The 22,302-nt window shown below is 37.6% G+C and overlaps 1 protein-coding gene across 6 annotated transcripts in view; it reads right to left on the bottom strand.

Moving 5' to 3' along the window:
* The window catches only part of C2CD6 (C2 calcium dependent domain containing 6), a 125,382-nt gene that overhangs the window by 78,803 nt on the left and 24,277 nt on the right, over positions 1–22,302 (bottom strand). For 2 of the 6 annotated variants that reach the window (XM_059168401.1, XM_059168408.1), the window contains exons 2-9: positions 18,335–18,421; positions 14,710–14,761; positions 12,174–12,319; positions 10,097–10,219; positions 9,323–9,367; positions 8,160–8,228; positions 6,401–6,480; positions 2,000–2,140 (exon numbers count right to left, since the gene is read on the bottom strand). In XM_059168401.1, the coding sequence (XP_059024384.1) occupies positions 2,000–2,140; positions 6,401–6,480; positions 8,160–8,228; positions 9,323–9,367; positions 10,097–10,219; positions 12,174–12,319; positions 14,710–14,761; positions 18,335–18,421 (743 nt within the window). Of the gene's footprint in view, positions 1–1,999; positions 2,141–6,400; positions 6,481–8,159; positions 8,229–9,322; positions 9,368–10,096; positions 10,220–12,173; positions 12,320–14,709; positions 14,762–18,334; positions 18,424–19,671; positions 19,714–22,302 lie in introns of those variants that run through there. The other 4 variants (XM_059168403.1, XM_059168402.1, XM_059168406.1 and 1 more) reach the window with 4 other exon arrangements.

Raw genomic sequence — 22,302 nt, 5'->3', positions numbered from 1 at the left:
CAGTTTCTAATTCAAGATGGTAAGCAGGCTCCTGAACTCACCTCCTCCCATGTATGCATGGTACCTACAGTTCTGCAAAGAGCAATCCTCTCTGAAAGAAATCTAGAAATAGGCTGAGCAACTCCTACACATCATGCAAATGAGAAAATACACACATCAAAACAGCTGAGAAAGGATGAGGCACACACCAGAAACTCCACCACTGGCACAGTGTCATACAAACAGGACAGAACTCTCAACTCCCAGCATCTCCCTGAGGAGAAAAAGGTTTGGACAACACACATAGCACCCCACCTTTCAGGACTCCCATCTGAGGGACAGGCCCCCAAAACACCTATTTCTGTTAACACAGTTAACACAGTTGTGACTATAAGACCCACAAAGCTACAGAAAAAAATAAAAAGTTTTTCATAGGTCTGCTATGACTTACCATGCTATCTGCTCAGCACTCAGCACAGAATAGGAAATTAGTGCAAAAATAAGTTCATCTCCCAGTTAGTCTCCAAAAAGGCCTACTGTATTCTTTAAAAGCTACTATTTGGAGGTCAGGCTTCTAATTGAGTATGCATCCAGGGATTGATTGCAATCCTTGTTAGAGACCTGTGGAAGCAGGAGACACTATCTCCTCCTCTCTCCGGCCCAACCCAGATCATCAGTAGCTCCCTGGAAGGAGCTTATACAGACATCTGGCACCCCAGACTTTGTGGCCATTGCCGAGGAGATGGGCCCCTAGATTGTTTGGCTGTCATAACCAATGGGGCTTGGACTGGTGACAGTCCCACGGAACTTCAGCACACAAAGAAGCAGTTCTCAATGGGTGCAGGAATGCCTTCCACCCTAGTGGCTACACCCCCAGACTGGGCACAAAGGGAGCAGGCAAGAAAGCCCTTCTCCTGGTTTTTCCAAGAAAGGGCTCTAGGTACATACTTTCCCATCAGGTGACTTGAGGTTCAGCTTCCAGTCAGCCCGAATCTAGATGCTGAGATCTTCCTCTTTGGAATACTGAAAAATCCCAACACACTCTCAATAACTGGAAGACATTAAGAAAAAAGGAAAGCTGCTTGGACAATCACAAAGGTTTGAGAGACAGCCAAAATCTTGGGCTGGGTTCCTTGATAAGGTTCATTTCCCACCATGAGGTGACTTCATTGAGACTAGGAAAGGTGGCAGTTTCATCTAGTGCTCAGAAACCAACACAGAGAGTGAAGGTAAATGAGGAAAGAGAACAATGAGAACAGAACAGCAACACAAAACTCCAGAAACATTAAGTTCCAAACAAACAAATAAAACAGGCCATAATGAAATATAATGAGGGGCACCTGCGTGTCTCAGTAGGTGAAGTGTCTTCCCTCAGCTCAGATCATGATCCTGGGGTCCTGGGATTGAGTCCTGCATGGGGCTCTCTGCTCAATGGGGAGTCTGCTTCTCCCTCTCCCTCTGCCCCTACTCACTTATGTTCTCACTTACTCTGTTCTCTCTCTCTCTCTCAAAAAAATAAATAATTTTCAAAAAAACAATTCAAAATCATGGTCATAATGATGCTCATTTTTCAGGAGGAAAATTCATAAATGAAGTGAGAATTGCAACAAAGAGATATAAAATATTGAAAAGTACCAAATAGAAATCACACAGCTAAAGAACAATAACTGGACTGAAATATTCAGTAGGGGGGCTCAAGAGCACTAGATGGTGTCAAAGAAAGTACTGGAAAACTCAAAGAGATGGCAAAGGAATTCATCCAATCAGAAGAACAAAAAGAAAAAAAATGAAAAAGAGTAAAGACAGCTTGAAGGACTCATAGGACACAACAAAGTGAACCACCATATGCATTACAGAGTCAATAAACATTGACTTTTCTAAACAAATATCTAAAGCCCATATGCCCCCCAAGCAAAAAAAATAATAATAATAATGTCCCACTAACACATAAATAAGATGAAGATTGTTTGGGTTGTGTTGGTATATATGTATGTATGCATGTATGTATGTATGTATTTACCTTTCCCGAGGTTGTTGCTGAAGTTTTTCAAGTCGCACTACAGAGGACTGGTTGGGCACTACAGCTGGCGCCCCCACAGTAACATTCAGGTCTGGGGATAGGAATGCTGGGTACTCTATCGGTTGTGGTGTAATAACATTTCTGCAAAATGTTTATAATGTTAAATATTGCAATTATACAAAACCACACTTCTAAAATCAGTGATGGCTATCACTTTTGAATCATTCTCTCTTTTAGACTGTAAGCCCACCTGTCTACCTTGAACCATCAGAGGGTAGAGCTCGGGAAGCAGACAAAGGTCAGAAATCCTGACAGAAGTGCTCCACTGAATACTCTTACTACTGAGATGAGCAGCAGGGATGAAAAAGGCGGTACGTTAGACCTGGAGTTCTAAAGATAAGTAGACAGGGTTTGAGCCCAGACCTCTCTCCCAGTCGTTAGATACAAGTCTCTATTTTATGGCCCAGTCAAGTTGACATGTGAAAGTAATCTTCACAAGTCCACCTACCCCTTGCCAACCTGGCCCCCATAAGCATCTCTTTAAAACATATTTAATCTCCAAATGAGAACAATAAACAGGTCATAACTCCACCTAACATGATAAAACTATCCTGCATACAACCAAAACCTCACTAGCCTCTTCCCCAGAAAAGACTATCAAGTCTTGGGACACTGAAAAAACAAAATAAAATTTTTAAAAAAGTCTTTGGATGATGTTTACTCTTCTTAATATCCTGAAACTTAAAAAATAGTATGCTATAAGTTTAACAATACTTAAATATTACAATATAAAGTCAACAGACCTTATGTTACATGAGGAGATAATGAGAGGGAAGAAGATACATTTATTATATAAATAAATTTTTTTCAGGTCACTTGGTAAATGGGCCAGAGTAGTACACCCAAATAAGGAATATGTTGTCTCCAAAATCCAAAAAGGCCCAACTGGTGTTGTGCCTCTGTTTTGGTTGTAGAAGGGGCCAGATACAACAACTTATCCTTCACCTTAGCAGAATTATCTTGACAATCCCCATACCACTGAATCCTCAAAATTTCAATGAGGTAGAAGAGTCCTGAATTTTTTTAGAACCCTTTCCACCCTCTGACATGCAAACGTCCTATCAGACAGTCAAGATTAGTTACTACTTCCTGTTCACTAGGTCCCATAAGCGTCATGATCATCACTCTGATGGACCTGTGTAATATCTTGTATAAGGGAAAGGCAAGCAAGACTCCTGTAAACTGTGGGGCACCTGAGTGGCTCAGTCTTGGTTAAGCATCCAGCTCTTGGTTTCAGCTCAGGTCATGATCTCAGGCTCCTGGGATGGAGCCCTGTGTCGGGTTCTACACTCAGTGTGGAGTTTGCTTGGGACTTTTTCTTCCTATCCACTGCTCCTCTCCCTGCTTATGCTCTCTCTTTAAAATGAGTAAAACTAAAAAAAAAAAAAAAAAAAAAAAAAGCTTCCTGTGAACTAAATGAACTAAATGAATGACATAAGGCTGGAGAAGTTGATATACCTGAGATAAGACAGTAAAGGTGTATCACTCGGCCTTACCAGCTGAAGGAATCTACTTCTGGTTTTTACATGAGGAAAACAGCACTTGCCAGATCAACAGTTTTATACCACGCACCAGAGGATGTGTTAATTTGCTCAAGCAATGAAACCACATCTGCTACAGTGGCTACAATTGGAATCACTGCCTGGTTAAGCTTATGACAATCTACTATCACTCTCCAAGATCTGTCTTATGCACAGGCCAAAATAAGTAACCCAAATGGAGATAAGATGGGAATCACCACCTCTGCATTTTTCAAGTCCTTGATGATGGCCCTCATCTCTGCAATCCCTCCATGAATGTGGTACTGCTTTCAGCTTACTATTTTCTTAGGTAGAGGTAGTTCTCTAATGGTTTCCATTTGGCCTTTCCCACCATAATATCCCTTTGTCCGCAGGTCAGGGAAACAATGTAGGGTTTCACCTACTGCTAAGTGTGCGAATTTCAAATATGCAATCTGGAACTGGGGAAATAATCACAGGATGAGTTTAAAATTCCATCAATCACCTGTCCTCCATAAGTCCCTAGTCTGACCGGTGTACAACAGTGACATTTGGATCTTCTGGAACTGGTGTCAGTTTAGAACCAGCGTCCAGTAGACTCTGAAAGGTCTGATTAGTTCCTTTTCCCTAATGCATAGTTACCCTGGTAAAAGGCTCTCCTTCCCTTTTGGGAAAGCTTAGAGAAAGATCAACATTATAAACTTTTGTCAGCACACCAGCGTCTCTCTTTAAGGGGACCAAGTCTCCCCTACATTCAGAGGCTTTTGGGTGTGCAAACTGGCTCAACTCTGGGAATTGACTGAGGAGCTATGACTCTGTTTTTATGATCCAGGTCACACTTCTATTCACTTGACCTAGAACTTTTCTGCTTATACAGATTAAGAATTGGGGAGGCTTTCTATATATTTTATTTCTAGGAACATCATGATCAACTAGCCAATGCTATAGGTCTGCATGAGTCAAACTATTCTGATTGCTGCTTTGACTTTACTGTCCACTACAGTAACCACACGCATCTTGCCTTAGGTGGTGGCGCCATCACTGGGCTCTCCACTGTTACACTCCCATCGCATTTGGGTTTCTCAGGTCAGTGACTGCGGCTCCCACTCTAAGGTCTGCCTAACAGAGAAGATCACAGAGCTCTTCAAGGGTGGGGCTCCCCTTCAAATTTAGTTCTTACAGTCATAGTGAAAGGTCTATCTTCTGGAATCTCCCTGGAGGAGTGAGCAGGTCTTAAAAACAAATCCTCACCAACATCACCATCTCTTTAACCCTTTGAATACCTTCCTTCTACATTAAGCCAAGGCAAGTCTGGCATTTCCAATCCACCCAAGTGGGCATCTTTTGGTACATGTTTCTGCAACCAAACAACCAGAATGAGTCTTTTCTAACCCCCTAATCTGTACCATTAAATGCAGAATCTCTGCTTAGTGAGCTCATATCAATAAATTTGCTATGACACAACTTTATGTTCCTCCCATCATTACCCCGCACCCTATGTGCCAGGGTTCCTTACGCTCACCGGCAGGAAGGTTCTTATCCCATTTGTGTTATAGTTTCTTTTCACTAGTTATCTGTGCACACTAAACCATGAGCTACCAGAGGGCAGGTACCAGGCCTCATTTATTTTAGTATTTGCAATGGCTTGGGGATATAGCAGACATTCAATGAATGTTTACTGAATCCATTGGTGGATAAAGAAATAATGATTGGGGCACCTGGGTGGCTCAGTGGGTTAAGCTGCTGCCTTCGGCTCATGTCATGATCCCAGGGTCCTGGGATCGAGCCCTGCATGGGGCTCTCTGCTCAGCAGGGAGCCTGCTTCCCTCTCTCTCTCTCTGCCTGCCTCTCTGCCTACTTGTGATCTCTCTCTGTCAAATAAATAAATAAAATCTTTAAAAAAAATAAATAATGATTGATAAACATAAAACATTCAAATTTTACTATTTCAACAAATGACCAATATCAAGTGGGCAAAATTTATTTTTAATGATAATACCCAGTATTGGTGAAACTATAGGACAATAAGCACTTCAGAATATACATTCCCATCCTATACCTAATTTCCTCAATCCCTTTTTTTCCCATTTCTTAATCAGGGAAAGTACTATAGATTACACTCTTTAATCTATTTTTACTATTGAAATTTGAAGTCTGGTTGACAAATTTTAAGTTACTTTTGGTTTGCTAATGACTTTTTTAATAAAGATTTTTAATTTGACACACAGAAAGAGAGATCACAAGTAGGGAGAGACAGGCTGAGAGGGGGAAGCAGGCTCCCTGATGAGCAGAGAGCCCAATGTGGGGCATAATTCTAGGACCCTAAGATCATGACCTGAGCCGAAGGCAGAGGCTTAACCCACTGAGCCACCCTGGTGCCCACTAATGACATTTTTTGAACATAAACTTTTTGCTGAAGATTTGGGAAAAAACAATTAGAATGTGTGGAATGGAGGTAACACTACTATATTGTAGAGGAAAACTAACAAATATTAGACAATTTGATCTTAGAAGTCCCTCACCTCCTTCTAGAAAAGGATATCTCACTGGCCAACTTTCCTTGTCAGCCTAACCCTGTCTTCCCTCATTCAGCCATGAAGCTGGCACTCTCTTCTCTTCTTTATCTTATCTCCAGAACTTCACATGTCCTTTCGCCAGGGCTATACCCAGAAACCCCAAAATTTCTCCCACCTTATTAAGCATAACAATTCACTGCTCTGTTTTCCTTAGAGTCTAGCCCATTCTGGTTATGTCTTAAGACAACCAAAATGGTCCATAAAATGGATTAAGTGTTTTAAATGTCACATAATCCAATTGTGCAAATAAGACTTCAAACACTTACGTCACAGGATCTATTCTTCCTGGAGGTGGTGCAATATTCATAAACATGGATGGCTTGTTAATTTTCTGAAGAGGTTTTAACTGAAGAAAATGGTAAGTGTGTTATAACACTGCTTAGTTACAAGTGTAGTTTACTCTAATACTAACATCCTCCAGGACTACAAAATAGGCCTTAAGATGAAGAAAGAACCAACATTTATTGAGCACTAGATATCTGTCAGGAACCTTTTATCTATAATATTATTTTTAATCCTCTCAATAATCCTATGATGTAGATAACTGTGGCTATTTTACAGAAAATGCTGAGGATCAGTAATTTGTTCAAGGTTACCCAAAAGACATCAGAGCCAGGATTTGAATGCAGCTTTATCTGCTCCCCCCACCAAGGGTAGTACCTTTTTTACATGATCAAGACAGAGGAGTAGGGGACTATATTACCAAAAAGTTCACAGATATAAAATCAAAATCAAGAACTTTTGTATTTCCCACTCTTTTCCACACAATATCTTGGTTCCTTGTTTTTGGTAGAATCTACCTCCATAAAACAATACTTTCCTAATTTATCTGAAAAGGAGATATCTCCGTAAGAAGGTGATTATTACATGTTTTACTTCTATTCAGACACAAAACCTACCTCTGAAGTTGGTGCTTATAAACTATGTCACGAAAGGAATTCAACAGTTACAAGACCCTATAAGGCCCAATTCATACAAATATAAATAAAATAGGCCGAAGGAAAAGAAAGAAAAATCAAAGCAAAGAAGGAAAAAAGATGAAAAAAATTGTGCCTAGTGGCTTTCTTCTGTGTATTATTTATTTCTGATTTGAAATGCATTAAAAATCATTATGATATACCATAGGCAAAATTTTAGAACAACATTTTACCAGGGGCTGCTCAGTTAACGTAAGAGTAGGTTTAATAAAAGTAATGTTCCACTCTGAATTCCTAATTAAAAGAACAACCAAGACTATAAAAAAACAGCAAAAAATGGAAAAGAAAGATCATATGCAAAGTATAGGGGTCACAGTCCCTGTATAATAGCAGCACTAATGTGCTTGGATATATAAATGCCCCAAAGTGGTGATAATACCTGGGGATATGAAGAGTTCTTTCAAACACCTGGTGAGAATATATGTTGGTACAACATTTCTAGAACAATTCTTTGACAAAGTCATTGTTTTTGGACAATAATTTCCATTCTAGGAATCTAGCCTAGGCATATAATAAAAGGACAGGACACAGGTTACTACACAAAAATTTTCACAGGAACATGGATATATGTGATAAATTTAAAGGCCCAGGACAAAGCAAGGAAGAGAACTTCAACATATTACTCTCTTGATAAATCAAGGAGGGCTCAAGTAACATCAGACATTGAAATACCATGGAGGTAAGGAGCATATGTGATCAGAATAAAAAATGTCATGCAAATATAATCAATGACTCCATTTTTAATAAGCATTTTTATATATAAAAATCCACACTCCTTATATACTTAAAATAATTGTTTTCACACATGAAAACACAGACACACAAAAGCAAGTTTCCTGATAAATGCATTTTGAATTAAAGATTATTTTAAAATGTATATGCAAATAAAAATAGTAGTTTCATTTTTCCTTAAGTACAATGGAGAAAATAGCATTCTTTAAAAATGTTCTTTTAAAAAATATATATTTTAAAAATTTTTATCAAACTAGAAAGCAAAGAGGCTCAGAAGAGATTTGACTGCAGTGCTGTAGAATAAAAAAGAACTAACCTGATGTGAAAATCCATAACCAAAGTTTCCATAGGAGAACATAAATTCCACTGCCACCTTGCAGATAGGCTAAACACACAGCACATTTATTTTATTATTTTATCAGAAAGATATTTTAATGAAAAAGGGGTAGCAAGTAGTATTTCTATTTCACAAATCTATGTTAGAAAAACCAAAGTGTGAATCTCCTGGTTAAAAAAGAAGAATTCACACAAGGAACTACTAGAGAAGAATTATAGAGTTCCTAAAGTGTTAAAAACTTTATGTTAAAGAATATATGATTATAATATAGAAAATATCAGTTTATAATTAATAGGATTACCCTGAGATACATATACGTGTGTGTGTGTGTGTGTATGTGTGTGTACACACACATGCATATGCTTTTATTTGCTCACACTTCCATTTACTTCCTACCTCCACTTCCATTTTCAGATGAAATTTTTATTTGGACAAGCGATTTCAAGTCTCTGAACCCCAGCTTGCTCAAATGTGAAATGAAAGACTGACTGTGTCAGAGATTATGACCCCAAATGTTCATCATTCTCTGTTCTGGCTATTGGCAGCAGGGTTCTCTCTGAATAGATCAATTAATCAAAATAATAATTTTAAATATTTAAAAAGAAATTCAAGTGAGAACTGTAAACAACTCTTTAAAATCTCCTCAAGGAGAAAATATTTCCTCAATTAAAGCTGCACAAATAAGCAGATAGGGCATTTTGCTCCCTAATGCAATTATTTCAATTTTCCTGTTCATCATTTAGCAGTAAAGTAGCATCACTAAAAAAAAGAAAGGTGAAGATGAAGATTTTGTGAATATTGTTCTTTCTGTTTAATATATTTCCATTAATTCAAACAGTGATTGGTACGGTAGTGGAGCATAAAAACACTAACAGGAGTTAAAACAGTATCAGAGTCAAGTTGTATGAAATGTTAAGTGTATGCACAAAAAGTTCTTAACATTTTTTTAAAAGATTTTAGTTATTTATTTGACAGACAGAGATCACAAGTAGGCAGAGAGGCAGGCAGAGAGAGAGAGGAGGAAGCAGGCTCCCTGCTGAGCAGAAAGCCTGATGTGAAACTTGATCTCACGACCCTGGGATCATGACCTAAGCCGAAGGCAGAGGCTTTAACCCACTGAGCCACCCAGGTGCCCCTCTTACCAGGTTTTTATGCAACATTTCAAATTCTTCAATAAAGCACCCTTTCTGGAAAAAAGAAAAAGGGAAAGAACAATAAAATCCCCCAATACAGAGTCACTCATGTAGCCATCTGTATATAATCTAAAACATTTCACAAATTCTGAAAAATCAGGTAATGATTTTTAATGCACATGTTAACTTAATAGCTCCTGTGTCCTTTGATAAAACTTCATTAGTCTTTGAAGGCCTCCTTGCTTTTGCATCCTAACAAATACTCCTGAAAATCCTTCAGATGGTTTAGATTGGTTCACTAATCAGTTCTCTTCCTTTGAGTCCAGGGCAGTATGGCTGCTGGCAAGTGAGAGGGTAACCCTAGCCCGGAGAAAGCAAGAGAGAAGGAATGACAAAATCTGTGTACAAACCTTGCCCCCAACTTTCGCTGACCCCTGAACAGCACAGGCCCAGGGCAGAAGGCAAGCAGCCCAGACAAGGAGAAAAACAACTGAAATCTGGGCAGTCAATTAAGAGACAGAGTTTGTGATTTGAGTCCTGTTTAGAAACACTCCAGAAAACACAACAGAACATGTGTATGTAGTCTCCTAGGTTGTACCATTGCCACACAATCAGTTTTTAAAAATATTAGGCTGTTCAAAGCCAACTCTTTTTTTTTTTTTAATATAGCCAGAGCGAGACATATGAGTTTGAAAGTAGATAATAAACCAAAAGGAGTCCATCAGATACAGATAAATAATAACAATGTGATACCACGGTGAAAGAAACAACCTTGATACTTACCTGAATTACATCATAAAGGTGTACCTTAACACTCCCTAGTAAGAGAGGATATTTTTCTGTACTTCTATATTGCATTAGTTCCAAGTATATATTATTCCGCTCATCATCTTGACGCCTGGGAACCTTGACATAATATGCATATGGAAAGAATTATCCCATTTTCAGTCTGAATTCCAGATATAATTTCTGAATAAGTACCTCCATAACTAGATCTTATTATATACACATCTCAGTTAGTTTTCAGCTTTCAAGCTTCTAAATTGATTTGTCTGGTTTCTAAGTAACAGGCTTACATTAAGTGATATTTTAGTTTTAGATCCTACCAATTAACTGCTTATTGGGGAAGAAAAATATTAATTCTCAACACCCGTCCCCACAATCTTAACATTCTCTTCCTTTCGTTCCTCCAATATGTTATATATAGATCATACTTTTTTTATTAGTTCAACACTTAATGTTTGTGTGTATGTAACTATTCTGCAGAGTTTAGCAATATAATTACAACTATGTTTCTTTTTCTCTGTCACTTCTTAATTTCCCTTAGAGTTAATAATGTGTTTTGCTTTTTAATATTTGTTTCCTTGTGCAGTTTTCTATGTACTTATTACTAAATTATTCCCAACTTTCCCTTAGAGTTCCATTAAAATTCTCCTCTTAATAAGCTCAAACTAATAGCTCCTCTTAAAATAGGGGGAAAGACTTTGATTATGCTAATAAAGATAAGCACCCTATTAATTTATACTATTTTCCAGGATTAATTTCAAGTGTTATTTAACTGGACATATACCCACTATATTCTTGAAAACCTGGCAAGCTCAGGAAAACTATTTTCAGAGTAAAACAAATAGTATAGATTGCCTTTAGCAAAACTATGTCGGGTTTGTTTTTTTTTTAACTATGCTTGAAAAACTATATTCTACACTCAAGACTAAAGCAAAATAAAGTTTTGAAGATTAAAACTGAAGGTTAAAAAATGTAGAGCACTGAGGAAATGTTTTAGGATTTCATTAAAATTTAACCAATATAACAAAACTATTAGGACTTACAACTGGACTAATCAATGTATCCTATAGCTACATGAAATAGTGTTGCTCACTTAAACTCTGAGATACATTTAAGATTCTAAGAAGCTTAGCTATAAAGAGACACAGACTCTTAGCACTGGAAGCTCGAGAGTGAGAGGAAGTTTAATAAAGTATAGTCTGAAGCTGGACTGACTCCATTCCCAGCTCCACTATTTACTAGTTCTAGGACCTTAAGAAAATTCTTTCCCCATCGGTAGAATGAGGATCATAATAAGAGAATGTATATATATTTGGGGGGGGGGTTGTTATAAAGATTAAATAAGCTATCCATGCAAAAACGATTAGACTTTATGTAAGAAGAAAGGAGAGAGGGGAATGAGGAGGAAATGAAAGAGAGAGAAAGGGCATGCTCTGGGCTGAACTGTGCATTCCCTCAAAATTCGTACACTGAAGCCTAAATCCCCAATGTGATGTTATTTGTAGGTGTGGTGTTGGGGAGGTAGTTAGGTCAGAGGGTAGAGTCCTCAAGAGTTGGATTAGTGCCCTTACAAGAAGAGACCCAAGAAAGATTATCTCTTTGCTCTCTGCAAAGAGATGGTCATCAGGAAATCAGAAAGCAGGCTCTCACCAGACACCAGGTCTGCCAGCACCCTGATCCTGAACTTTCTAGCCTCCAGAAAGCTGAGAAATGAGTGTCTGTTGTTTAAGCCACCCCATATCTATGGTCATTTGTTAGAGCAGCCCAAGCTCAGACAGGGTGTAGGAGGACAGAGGAGAGCAAGACAGAGAAAAATGCATGTTTCCTGAACACTCAGAACCACAGGCGGTAAGGTCTTAGGGAAGAAGAAGCATCAGGATTATGCATTTTCTACTAAGTTGTTTATTTGAAAACAATAATATATCTCATAGTACAGAAATAGAAGCCTGTAAAATATCAAAAAAGGCACTGCATTTGTTTCTTTCCTACCCCTAAGAAAAGGATATAATTAGTGTAGATTATTTGAAACTATAAAAATGCATTCTTATATCCAGAATAGAACTTTAACATTTACCTGTACAGAAAAGTACTTTGTGTCATCAAAATTAACTGTAGTGTACTTTTCACCATTTGGGGATGCCAAGCTACATATTTTTGTACTTTTCACAATGTTGTTTATAGAGATGCGAATGAACAAATTTTTGAAATGTTGTAAACTGACTGAAAATACACAGATATTAAGGAAAAAATTTGTTGTCATTGTACAATAACACAGTATAAAATTAATCTAAACAATTCAGGCAAAACTTAAGAATCAATCCAATAAAGAAAGAAAGAAATTGTAGAAGGGGAGGAGGGAGAGAATCTTAAGCAGACAGACTTCCTGCCCAGTGTGACACTCTGAGCCAAAATCAAGAGTCATATGCTTAACAACTGAGCCACCCAGGAGCCCCGCTATATATTATTTTTAAGGTGACTAAACATTTGCAATATATAGTTAAAAACTTTTCTAAGCATAATTATACAGAAATGCAAAAATTCAAAAGTCACTTATTTTTAACATTAAGACAAAATTTAAAGCAGTTTTCTTTTGTGTGTGTGTGTAGCATGGAAATTTCTCTCTTTTTTTAAATTGTGTTAGTCACCATACAATAACATCCTTGATGCAGTGTTCCAAGATTCATTGTTTACGTATAATACCCAGTGCTCCATGCAGTCTTGTCCTCTTAAATACCCATCACCACTCATCCCTCCAACCCCCTCCCCTCTAAAACCCTCAGTTTGTCTCTGAGTCCATAGTCTCTCGTGGTTCGTCTCCCCTGCTGATATCCCCACTTGACTTTCCCTTTCCTTCTCTGAATGTCCTCCATGTTATTCATTATGCTCCACAAGTAAAACCATATGATAATTGACTTTCTCTGCTTGACTGATTTCACTCAGCACAACCTCCTCCAAGTAGTTTTCTATTCTCTTATTCATGTCACTATATACTTCAGTTTACTATATTTTTATCTTTCATAGCACTCCATGAATTAAAACAATTTTGTTTTTATGATTTAACTAATTATCTTCAAAAATCTCTTTATGTAGAATTCTCTTCAAGAATTTACTTTATGGGGCACCTGGGTGGCTCAGTTGGTTAAGCATTTGCCTTTGGTTCAGGTCATGATCCCAGTGTCCTGGGATTGAGTCCTGCACCGGGCTCCCTGCTCAGTGTGAGTCTGCTTCTCCCTCTGCCCTAACCCCCAACTCATGTCCTTTCTCTCTCAATCTCTCTCTCTCGCAAAAATAAAATCTTTTAAAAAAACAATTCACTTTATATAAAAAAGAAACACCAAATCTTCATAATGAGACTGGTTTAATTCCATGATAATAAGCAATCAGTTTATTTAAAGGCATCAAGATAAATAAATCCTTCAAACAATGTTTAAGGTAGCACAATTATTACTTAGAAATAATTAATATGTCCATATACACTATGGAGTATTATGCCTCCATCAGAAAGGACGAATACCAACTTCTGTAGCAACATGGACGGGACTGGAAGAGATTATGCTGAGTGAAATAAGTCAAGCAGAGAGAGTCAATTATCATATGGTTTCACTTATTTGTGGAGCATAACAAATAGCATGGAGGACAAGGGGAGTTAGAGAGGAGAAGGGAGTTGAGGGAAATTGGAAGGGGAGGTGAACCATGAGAGACTATGGACTCTGAAAAACAATCTGAGGGGTTTGAAGTGGCGGGGGTGGGAGGTTGGGGGTACCAGGTGATGGGTATTATAGAGGGCACGGATTGCATGGAGCACTGGGTGTGGTACAAAAATAATGAATACTGTTATGCTGAAAATAAATAAAAAATAAATTAATTAATAAAAAAATACATTGAAGCAATCTGAGTAAAAAAAAAAAGAAATAATATTATCATCTAAGATACATATTTTTCTTTTTTTTTATAAGATATATATTTTTCCTTTAACTTATATGGTGATTGAGGTTTTTCACCATATGGGTGAAAAATTTCTGTCACTTTGCACAATCAAAAAATGGAGTTTATTTTCCTCTGCTCTTGAATCTGGTCTGGTCTTGTAACTACTTTAATATGCACTGGACATGATCAGGGCTGGGACTAGGACAGGATGAGAGAGGCACCAGCCACGGTCCAAAATTGAAGGGGCTCCAAAACTTCAGTAATCAAAATAAATAATATAATTTTTTATTCTAATGTAATATTATTTTTAAAAAAGATCAAAATTAGTGCAGAAAAAAAAAAATACGACGGAAAGACAAGACCTTGGGACTCTATGGCAAGAGAGAAAGGTCTAACCATTTCAGCTTCCCAGCTAAATCTGGTCTTCCAGCCACTGTCCCTGAAACACCAGGTATGTAAATGAGCCATGTTCGACGTTCTAGCCTGTTTGAACTGCAGGGCGACCGCAGAGCCTGCTGTGATCATGGGGAGAAGTGGCACCTAGCGAATACACACAGTGATTGATAATAAAACGGTGCAGGGTTTAAGCCAGTAAGTCTTGCAGTGTTCTGTAAGGCAGCAATATGTAACTGAAACAGACATAAATGATCACGGTCCGACTCTTAAATCAAAAGAAAGGATACTCTTAGGTGTGAAATGTCTGCAGTTCTTTATATGAATAGCAATGCAGCCAACCTAAAATAATCAAAGTAAAAACACAGCCAATGAGCTTTTAAAAGTTAACTTTCCTTGCATTTTATTCTATACCAAACTATATATTTTTAAAAGCTCCACTTTGCTAATTCTTTTCTTAAAAATAGTGTTTCCCATTAGAAATATCTCCTTGAGGGAAAACACCAGAAAAAAGAAATACAGAAGAAAAATAGGCAGGATTTATTCAAAGTAAAACTAAAATGAATAAGAATACAAAGCAAAAAAAAAAAAAAAGCATTATTAACTTAAATCCAACCATCACTCTTTGAATCACTGTTATTTTATAGTAGGTGAGCATTTTGACAAAGTGTAGCATCCTGCATATAATAATAAAAAATATGCCTTCATTCATGTCTTTTTTATCCAGTATCCTAAAACCACTCTATTCATTTAACAATCGTTCATCCAATACAATGTCCCAAGGACTGCGAAATATTCATTCTCTCTTGTAAAAGTATTTCCAAATGATAAAGAAAATTATAGCTCCTGTTTAAGCATAAAATCAAATAAAAAATGAATACAGGAATATCTGAATACTGATTTGCATTATCACCCAAATATATTTAGCCATGTTTGGTCTTAAAAACCAAGTAAAAACAACAGCAATATTATATTAAACACTGTGGAGCAAAATAAATGGCCCAATAGTATTTTTAAATGTAAGTAAATAATTTTAAAGATTTGGTTTTAAAATAATACAGAAAAAGAAATTAGCATCCAGAGGTCCTGGGTCACTCAGTCATTAAGCATCTGCCTTCAGCTCAGGTCATGGTCTCAGGGTCCTGGGATCCAGCCCCTCATTGGGCTCCCTGCTTGGCAGGAGGCCTGCTTCTCCCTCTCCCACTCCCCCTGCTTGTGTTCCCTCTCTCTCTCTGTGTCTCTCTCTGTCAAATAAATAGAATCTTAAGAAGAAAGAAAGAAAGAAAGAAAGAAAGAAAGAAAGAAAGAAATCAGCATCCAGTATTTAATTAAAAGACTATGGCATGTGAATGATGAAATCCTAAGAAGAAAGTACTGTGGTCTACTTCTTACAGAAACTTTGATATGAAATGTTATGTTAAAGGGAAGTTTCCAAGTTTTCAAATGCAAATGCGTGTAATGCATATTACATGATCTAGGCAGGATTTTAAATGGTCCTGTCATAGGTGATCCCATGAATCATAATTTCTTAAACCTGGAATTATATGTGAGGAGGGTAAAACACGGAAGTATAACTACAAGGTTATATTGCATAATGTTACACATTAACATTCTGTGCCTTGGGCAACTACCCCAACTTTCCTTATATTTCAGCAGCTCTTTATACTTTAATATCATAGATCCATATAAAATAAAAAAGAAATATTTCTATTCAAATATATTCTAATTTAAACTCAATTAGCCAACATATAGTGAGCACATCATTAGTTTCAGAGGTAGAGTTCAGTGACTCAACAGTGGCATTTAACACCCAGTGCTCATCCCATCACGTGCCCTCCTTAACGCGCATCACCCAGTTACCCCATCTCCCCCCCACCTCCCCTCCAGCAACCCTTAGTTTGTTTCCTAGAGTTAAGAGTCTCTCAAGGTTTTCCAAATACAGAAAAATATTTAACACTTAAAAAGATAATGATGACCATTCCCAGGCTATGGGGGACAAATGTTGCCACAGACTCTGAGCCCCATCTGTGGCCCAAAGCTATAACCGTGTCACCAACCCCCAACATGCACGTACAATAGGAAAACAACTAGAAAGGTGTTTGCAAAAGCACTTTCGGCAGCCAATTTGAAGACGGGATTTTTCACATGTTTTCTGAAAAAGGGCTCTGACTAGCAGAAAGAGGAACAGTGGGTTGCGATGTAGTTGTCATCGCAGACACACTACAAGCCTTGCCAAATACCTCAGAACGAATCACAGAACTTTCAGAGAGAAAGTCATGTGACAAATCGTACACTGAGTGGAGCTATCACATGCCAAACGCCTGTCAAAAACTTCCAGCTGACTTTTAAAAGAAGGTTGTTAATGTCTAGCGATATGTAATTCAACTAAGGAAAATATAAACTACGAAGTCGGGAAGTGTGAATGAAATCAAAGAATCAGTTCTGAAGGCAGGAAGGTGCCTCACTCAGGAGCACTGGTGATGGAGATCAGTCTGTCAACACAGCGGCATGCATAATAGCTTACAGCCAAAAGTGATTTCAAGTTATTTCTTTTTCTTTTTTTTAAAGATTTTATTTATTTATTTATTTATTTGTTTGTTTATCTATCTATCAGAGAGAGAGAGAAGGAGCACACACAAGTAGGCAGAGTGGCAGGCAGAGGCAGAGAGAGAAGCAGGCTCCCCGCTGAACAGAGCCTGATGTGGGACTCGATTCCAGGACCCTGGGATCATGACCTGAGCCGAAGGCAGTGGCTTAACCGACTGAGCCACCCAGGTGTCCTGAAATCTTTTTCTAATTTTAGATTCAAACAGTGACTTTTTTTTTTTTAAAGATTTTATTTACTTATTTGTCAGAGAGAGAGAGAGTGAGAGCGAGCACAGGCAGACAGAGTGGAAGGCAGAGGCAGAGGGAGAAGCAGGCTCCCTGCGGAGCAAGGAGCCCGATGTGGGACTTGATCCCAAGACGCTGGGATCATGACCTGAGCCAAAGGCAGCTGCTTAACCAACTGAGCCACCCAGGCGTCCCTCAAACAGTGACTTTGACCGTGATGTTTCATACATCACTATATAATTACATGGATAAATGCGCACTGTGCTTGTTTTGTAAAAACAAAACATATGCATGAATACAGTTTTACTTTTCCCCCCAAAAATCATGGTGTTGAATTCATCATATATTTTTTAATCAAGAAAATGTATAGTATATGATAGGATCTAGAGCAGAAGGCCACGGGAAACGCTCTCCCTTCATACCCATTAACTGTTCTAATGATGCTCAGGAAGAAAGATAACTGTAAAAGAATACCACAACATTTAATAGTTCTCAATGTACACAGAGTCTCATGTCCCATACTCCGTAGCACCCAAAAGAAAAACAGAGATTTTTCTGGTTCTCAGCCTAGTTCTCAGTTGGTCCTACCTGTGTGTTTGGGTGTATGTGTCTGATTCATGAGTATGTCTGCTTTTGTACCTGGAACTTGAAGGAAAGATGTAAGGTCAATTTTTAAATCATAGCTCAAAGCCTCCAAAATCTGACAATAAATATAGTCACCGAACCAGCACAATAAAAATACTGAATCTTGGGCCCCATGCCCAGATTCCAAGTTAGCAGATCTTAGGTGGGGACTGAGAATCAGTGATTTTAAAATGTATCCCAGATGATTCTGATGTAGTGAGACTTTGGGAACCCCTATATAGAAACAATTTTTTCCCCTGTGAATCAAAATGTCTTCCTTAATTTCAGTGATTACAGAATGCTTTTCTAACTTGATGAAAAAATGAACAATTCACAAATGTCATCAGAGAGAACCATTTTCTATATATACTTTTTGATTATCAAATAATAAATAATAACTAGTCTTCACATAAAATAAGAAATAACTTGTACAAGTTTGTGGAGGCAAGTTTCACATACCACGTCCCCAAATGGTACCAAAGTCGGAACTTCAGGTGTTATTTCCGGTTCTTTAATTTCAGACCCCTTAAGAGTTATTCTCAGCATCTACAATGTAAATAAATTAACATTAGACTTTAGAAGGCAAAGAAGAAATAGATAAAAGTTCATTTCAACAAATACGAGTATCCACTAAGTAACAGGTATTATTCTAGGCAGTAGGATATTAGTATGAGTAGAAATATCATTCCTACCCTCAATTAGTTTATCAATAAGTTAACAGAGAAACAAAATGTAAACAATTAAATATAAAATAATTCAGGGAATCATGAGGGAGGAGAGAAGGCATAGTACCATGAATAATGAGCTCTGCTTGCTAACTAAAAATGACCGCCATTACCACATTTTAATCTTAACCTGGCGTGGACTAAAAACTATATCACACAGATGGCAGTGATCCTGCTCGCAAGTTATTCCAATATTCGTTCAGTTTATTAGCCTTGGAAGGAACTGCAATTTAATACTTTGGAACAGTAGGTAAAAGGGAATGGAGCAATGGACAAATGGCTTTTGGTTTTGAGTTGTGTCCTTTCTCCCGGAGTCACTTCACTAACAGATATTTGTGAGCTGGTCTTTAACTTTGTTTTTAAAGGCTCTGGTCACCACATACGATGACTAGCTTTTAAAAATTACAAGACACTTCAGTATAGACTGTAAAGGGAGGAGAAGGAGAAGGGAGGTAATGGAGGGGAGGGGAGGGGAATATGGAAAACACCGATGGCAAATCTAGCTTGAAAAGAAGAATTTATTTAGCCCCAACCTTTGCTAACGTGGATCAACATGGCCTGACTTATAAACGTTAACTTCCCAGGAATCTGTTGTTTTGTGTCTTTGCAAGAATCAACTGTTCCTATTGTTGACATATATAATAAATCCTCAATTATGTTAAAAATTTTTGCTTCCAAGTATATAACAAACACTGTAGCTTACTGAAAAAAATTGTTGTATATATGTTGGGTCATTTTGCTAGTGCTGCTGCATCTTATTGGCTTGATGGGTCTTATACATATTTTTATACATTTGTATAACTCGTAGTTTAAGGTAACTGAGTGACAATTACTGTATTGTCACAAAAACACCAAACTGAGGTATATTATATGTGAATTCAGTGTGGACCCTCCTGCTTTCTAATGTTATGATAACCTTATTATGAAGTCTACTTTGAATGTGCATTTTAACAAATACAAAATAATTGGGGGAAAATCTTTTGGAACATACGTGCTTGATTTCTCCTTAGCTGTGCGGCAAAATACCAGCCCCAACCTCAGGTCACTACCTTTTTACTTGCCTTTCCTTACCTGGGCAGAGTTCTCTTCAGCGGCAACAAGAGCAAAACAACTCTTTGCCAAAATTCTGTTAGAATCTTGAACAAAAGTTCTAAAGACCAGTCTCATAAGGCCTACTTAGACCACCTAGAATTTCTCCTGAACTCGCAGAGAATTTTTACTTCACTTAATTCCACTAAGCCTTTCATCTCTGTCACTTTTGGCCCCACTCCAAATAAAAGTACCTCATGGCACGTCTTTTAATTAAAAGTCGATATATTCACTTACGTTGTTCTGCACTTCTTCCCCTAATGACCTTTTGTACCTACTCTCCTCCATTCCAGTTTTATTTGGAAACCCAATAGCCTACACGCTTAGCTTTTCCAGTATATTCCTACTTCCTTAGTCCTAAAAGAAACCTCACTGACTTTAATGAACATTTACTATGTGCCGGCACAGCTGTATGCTGGGCACTGTAATGGCTCCACCCTGAAGTGTTCTTGCCCTTGAGAAATTCAGTCTGGTGTTGAAAACAGAGAGGTGAAAAAAAAATTATCGTTTCTCTATCAGATAAATGATGACTGAAAAAGAGACTTTTATCTTTACTTTTTTTTTATCCAACCCAGATTTCCTACATGGGAAAAAGAATAATGTATTTGATTGTTCAGATATCCCCATTCATTCTGCAAACTAAAAGTACCGGGAATTATTAACTCTAAATGATATTTTTTAAATCTTCTTTTCCCCGCCTAACTCAGGAGCAATGACTCTTTTTCATCCTCTGTGGTTCTGTCTGTCTGAAACAAGGACACTCACAACAGGGCCCAGGGATTATCCCCTAGATAGTGGAAGTAAATGTTAGAATTTAACAATTTTCTCTAACAAATAGGAAAGTGAGCACATACAACTATCTATAAGCGGTAGACAAATTCTGAGGAGTGAGTCCAGGGTAGTGCATTTGCTAGTTAGGTGGGTAACTACCTTAAGCAGATATTCAGTGTGCTTTACAAATAGATGAGGACTGAGCATAAAAAATTTCCTGGCAAAATATTTTTAAAAGTTGGCAAACAAAGATATACTATGTACTTTGTTCTTATAAAAAGACAAGTGTTCTACATTTGCTAACATTTTCTGGGATAACAAATAACTATCAGCAGTATGTAAACTAACAAATATTTTAAAATGAATATTTCTTTTATTTTTGGCAACTATGAAACTATCTTTTTTTTTTTTAATTTATTTGACAGACAGAGATCACAAGTAGGCAGAGACAGGCAGAGACAGAGAAGGAAGCAGGCTCCCCACAGCAGAGAGCCCGACGCGGGGCTCGATCCCAGGACCCTGAGACCATGACCCTAGCCGAAGGCAGAGGCTTAACCCACTGAGCCACCCAGGCATCCCTGAAACTATCTTTTTATTATGTTCAGTTGGCCACTGTATATAGCACGCCATTAGTTTCTGATGGTGTTGGGTGATTCATAAGTTAGGTATAACACCCCGTGCTTATCATAACACGTGCCCTCCTTAGTAGCCATCACCCTGTTATCCCTGCCCCCACCCCCTCCCCTCTGAAACCCTCCGTTTGTTTTCCAGAGTCCAGAGTCTCTTACAGTTCAATTCCCTCTCTGAGTTCTCCCCCTTCAGTTTTCCCTCCTTTTCCCTATGGTCCTCCGTGCTATTGCTTATGTTATACATATGACTGAAACCATAAGATCACTGTCTTTCTCTGCTTGACTTACTTCACTTAGTATAATCCCCTCCAGCTAAAATAGATATTTCTTAATCTGTCTTTTCAGAGTAAAGTAATGACATTTTAATGAGTGTGAAAATAACTTTTTTGAAATGAACTCATATTAAGATAAGAATATTTTGTGAAAACTACTAGAAATATTTTCATCCAATGTTATTTTCTGTGTGTGCAAATGTGCTATGATCACCTACAAGCTTGGAGTATCACACTTTAACAACTTAGAAACCATTTCCTCATCTGTTTAAAAATCTCACAAAGGAAAGGTTTCGGCAGATTAGGAGACCATTTTTCCTTTCAAATATAAAAATATGCAACACCTTCCAATTAGTTTGCCAGAACTAATTACTTAGAAAAGATGAAATCTTACGGATAAAATCTGACTAAAAACTTTGCAAAGTAGAGTAGAAATGAAAAATGAGAAATATGGTTTTACTAATAAGTGCAACCAGGGTGCACCTCTTCCATTTGAAATTTCAAATACGGAAAGTATCTTTTTCAAATACAATGGCATTAAAAACCATATGCCGAAGTAATAAATTTGCCTTAGAATGAGACCTACAAATTACTACATCACAAATATTAAATCGCACTTTTCAAAAATAGTAGTGCTTATTGAACTCTGTACCACTAAGAACAACATGGAAACCATTTTTTGAAATAATGCTTATCATTTTTAATTTTTTGTATATTGTAGAATTTATATAGCAAATTAAAGTACATTTAAGTAATGTATAAATAAATATACAAACATTGGTGACAGATGTTCATATGTTTTTTACTGATAAGACAGTGCAATCAAAGCAATTTTTGGAGACTACTTCTAGGGAGTCATAGCTAAAGGCCTATCATATGTCTCACTTTCCTCAATCTGCCTTTCTGGAGGCTGTAAGCTGCCAGTTCCCATGCATATCCCA

Source organism: Mustela lutreola, chromosome 3 (genome assembly GCF_030435805.1).
Source record: "Mustela lutreola isolate mMusLut2 chromosome 3, mMusLut2.pri, whole genome shotgun sequence".
NCBI lineage: Eukaryota > Metazoa > Chordata > Mammalia > Carnivora > Mustelidae > Mustela > Mustela lutreola.
This window is presented reverse-complemented; position numbering and strand designations above follow the sequence as displayed.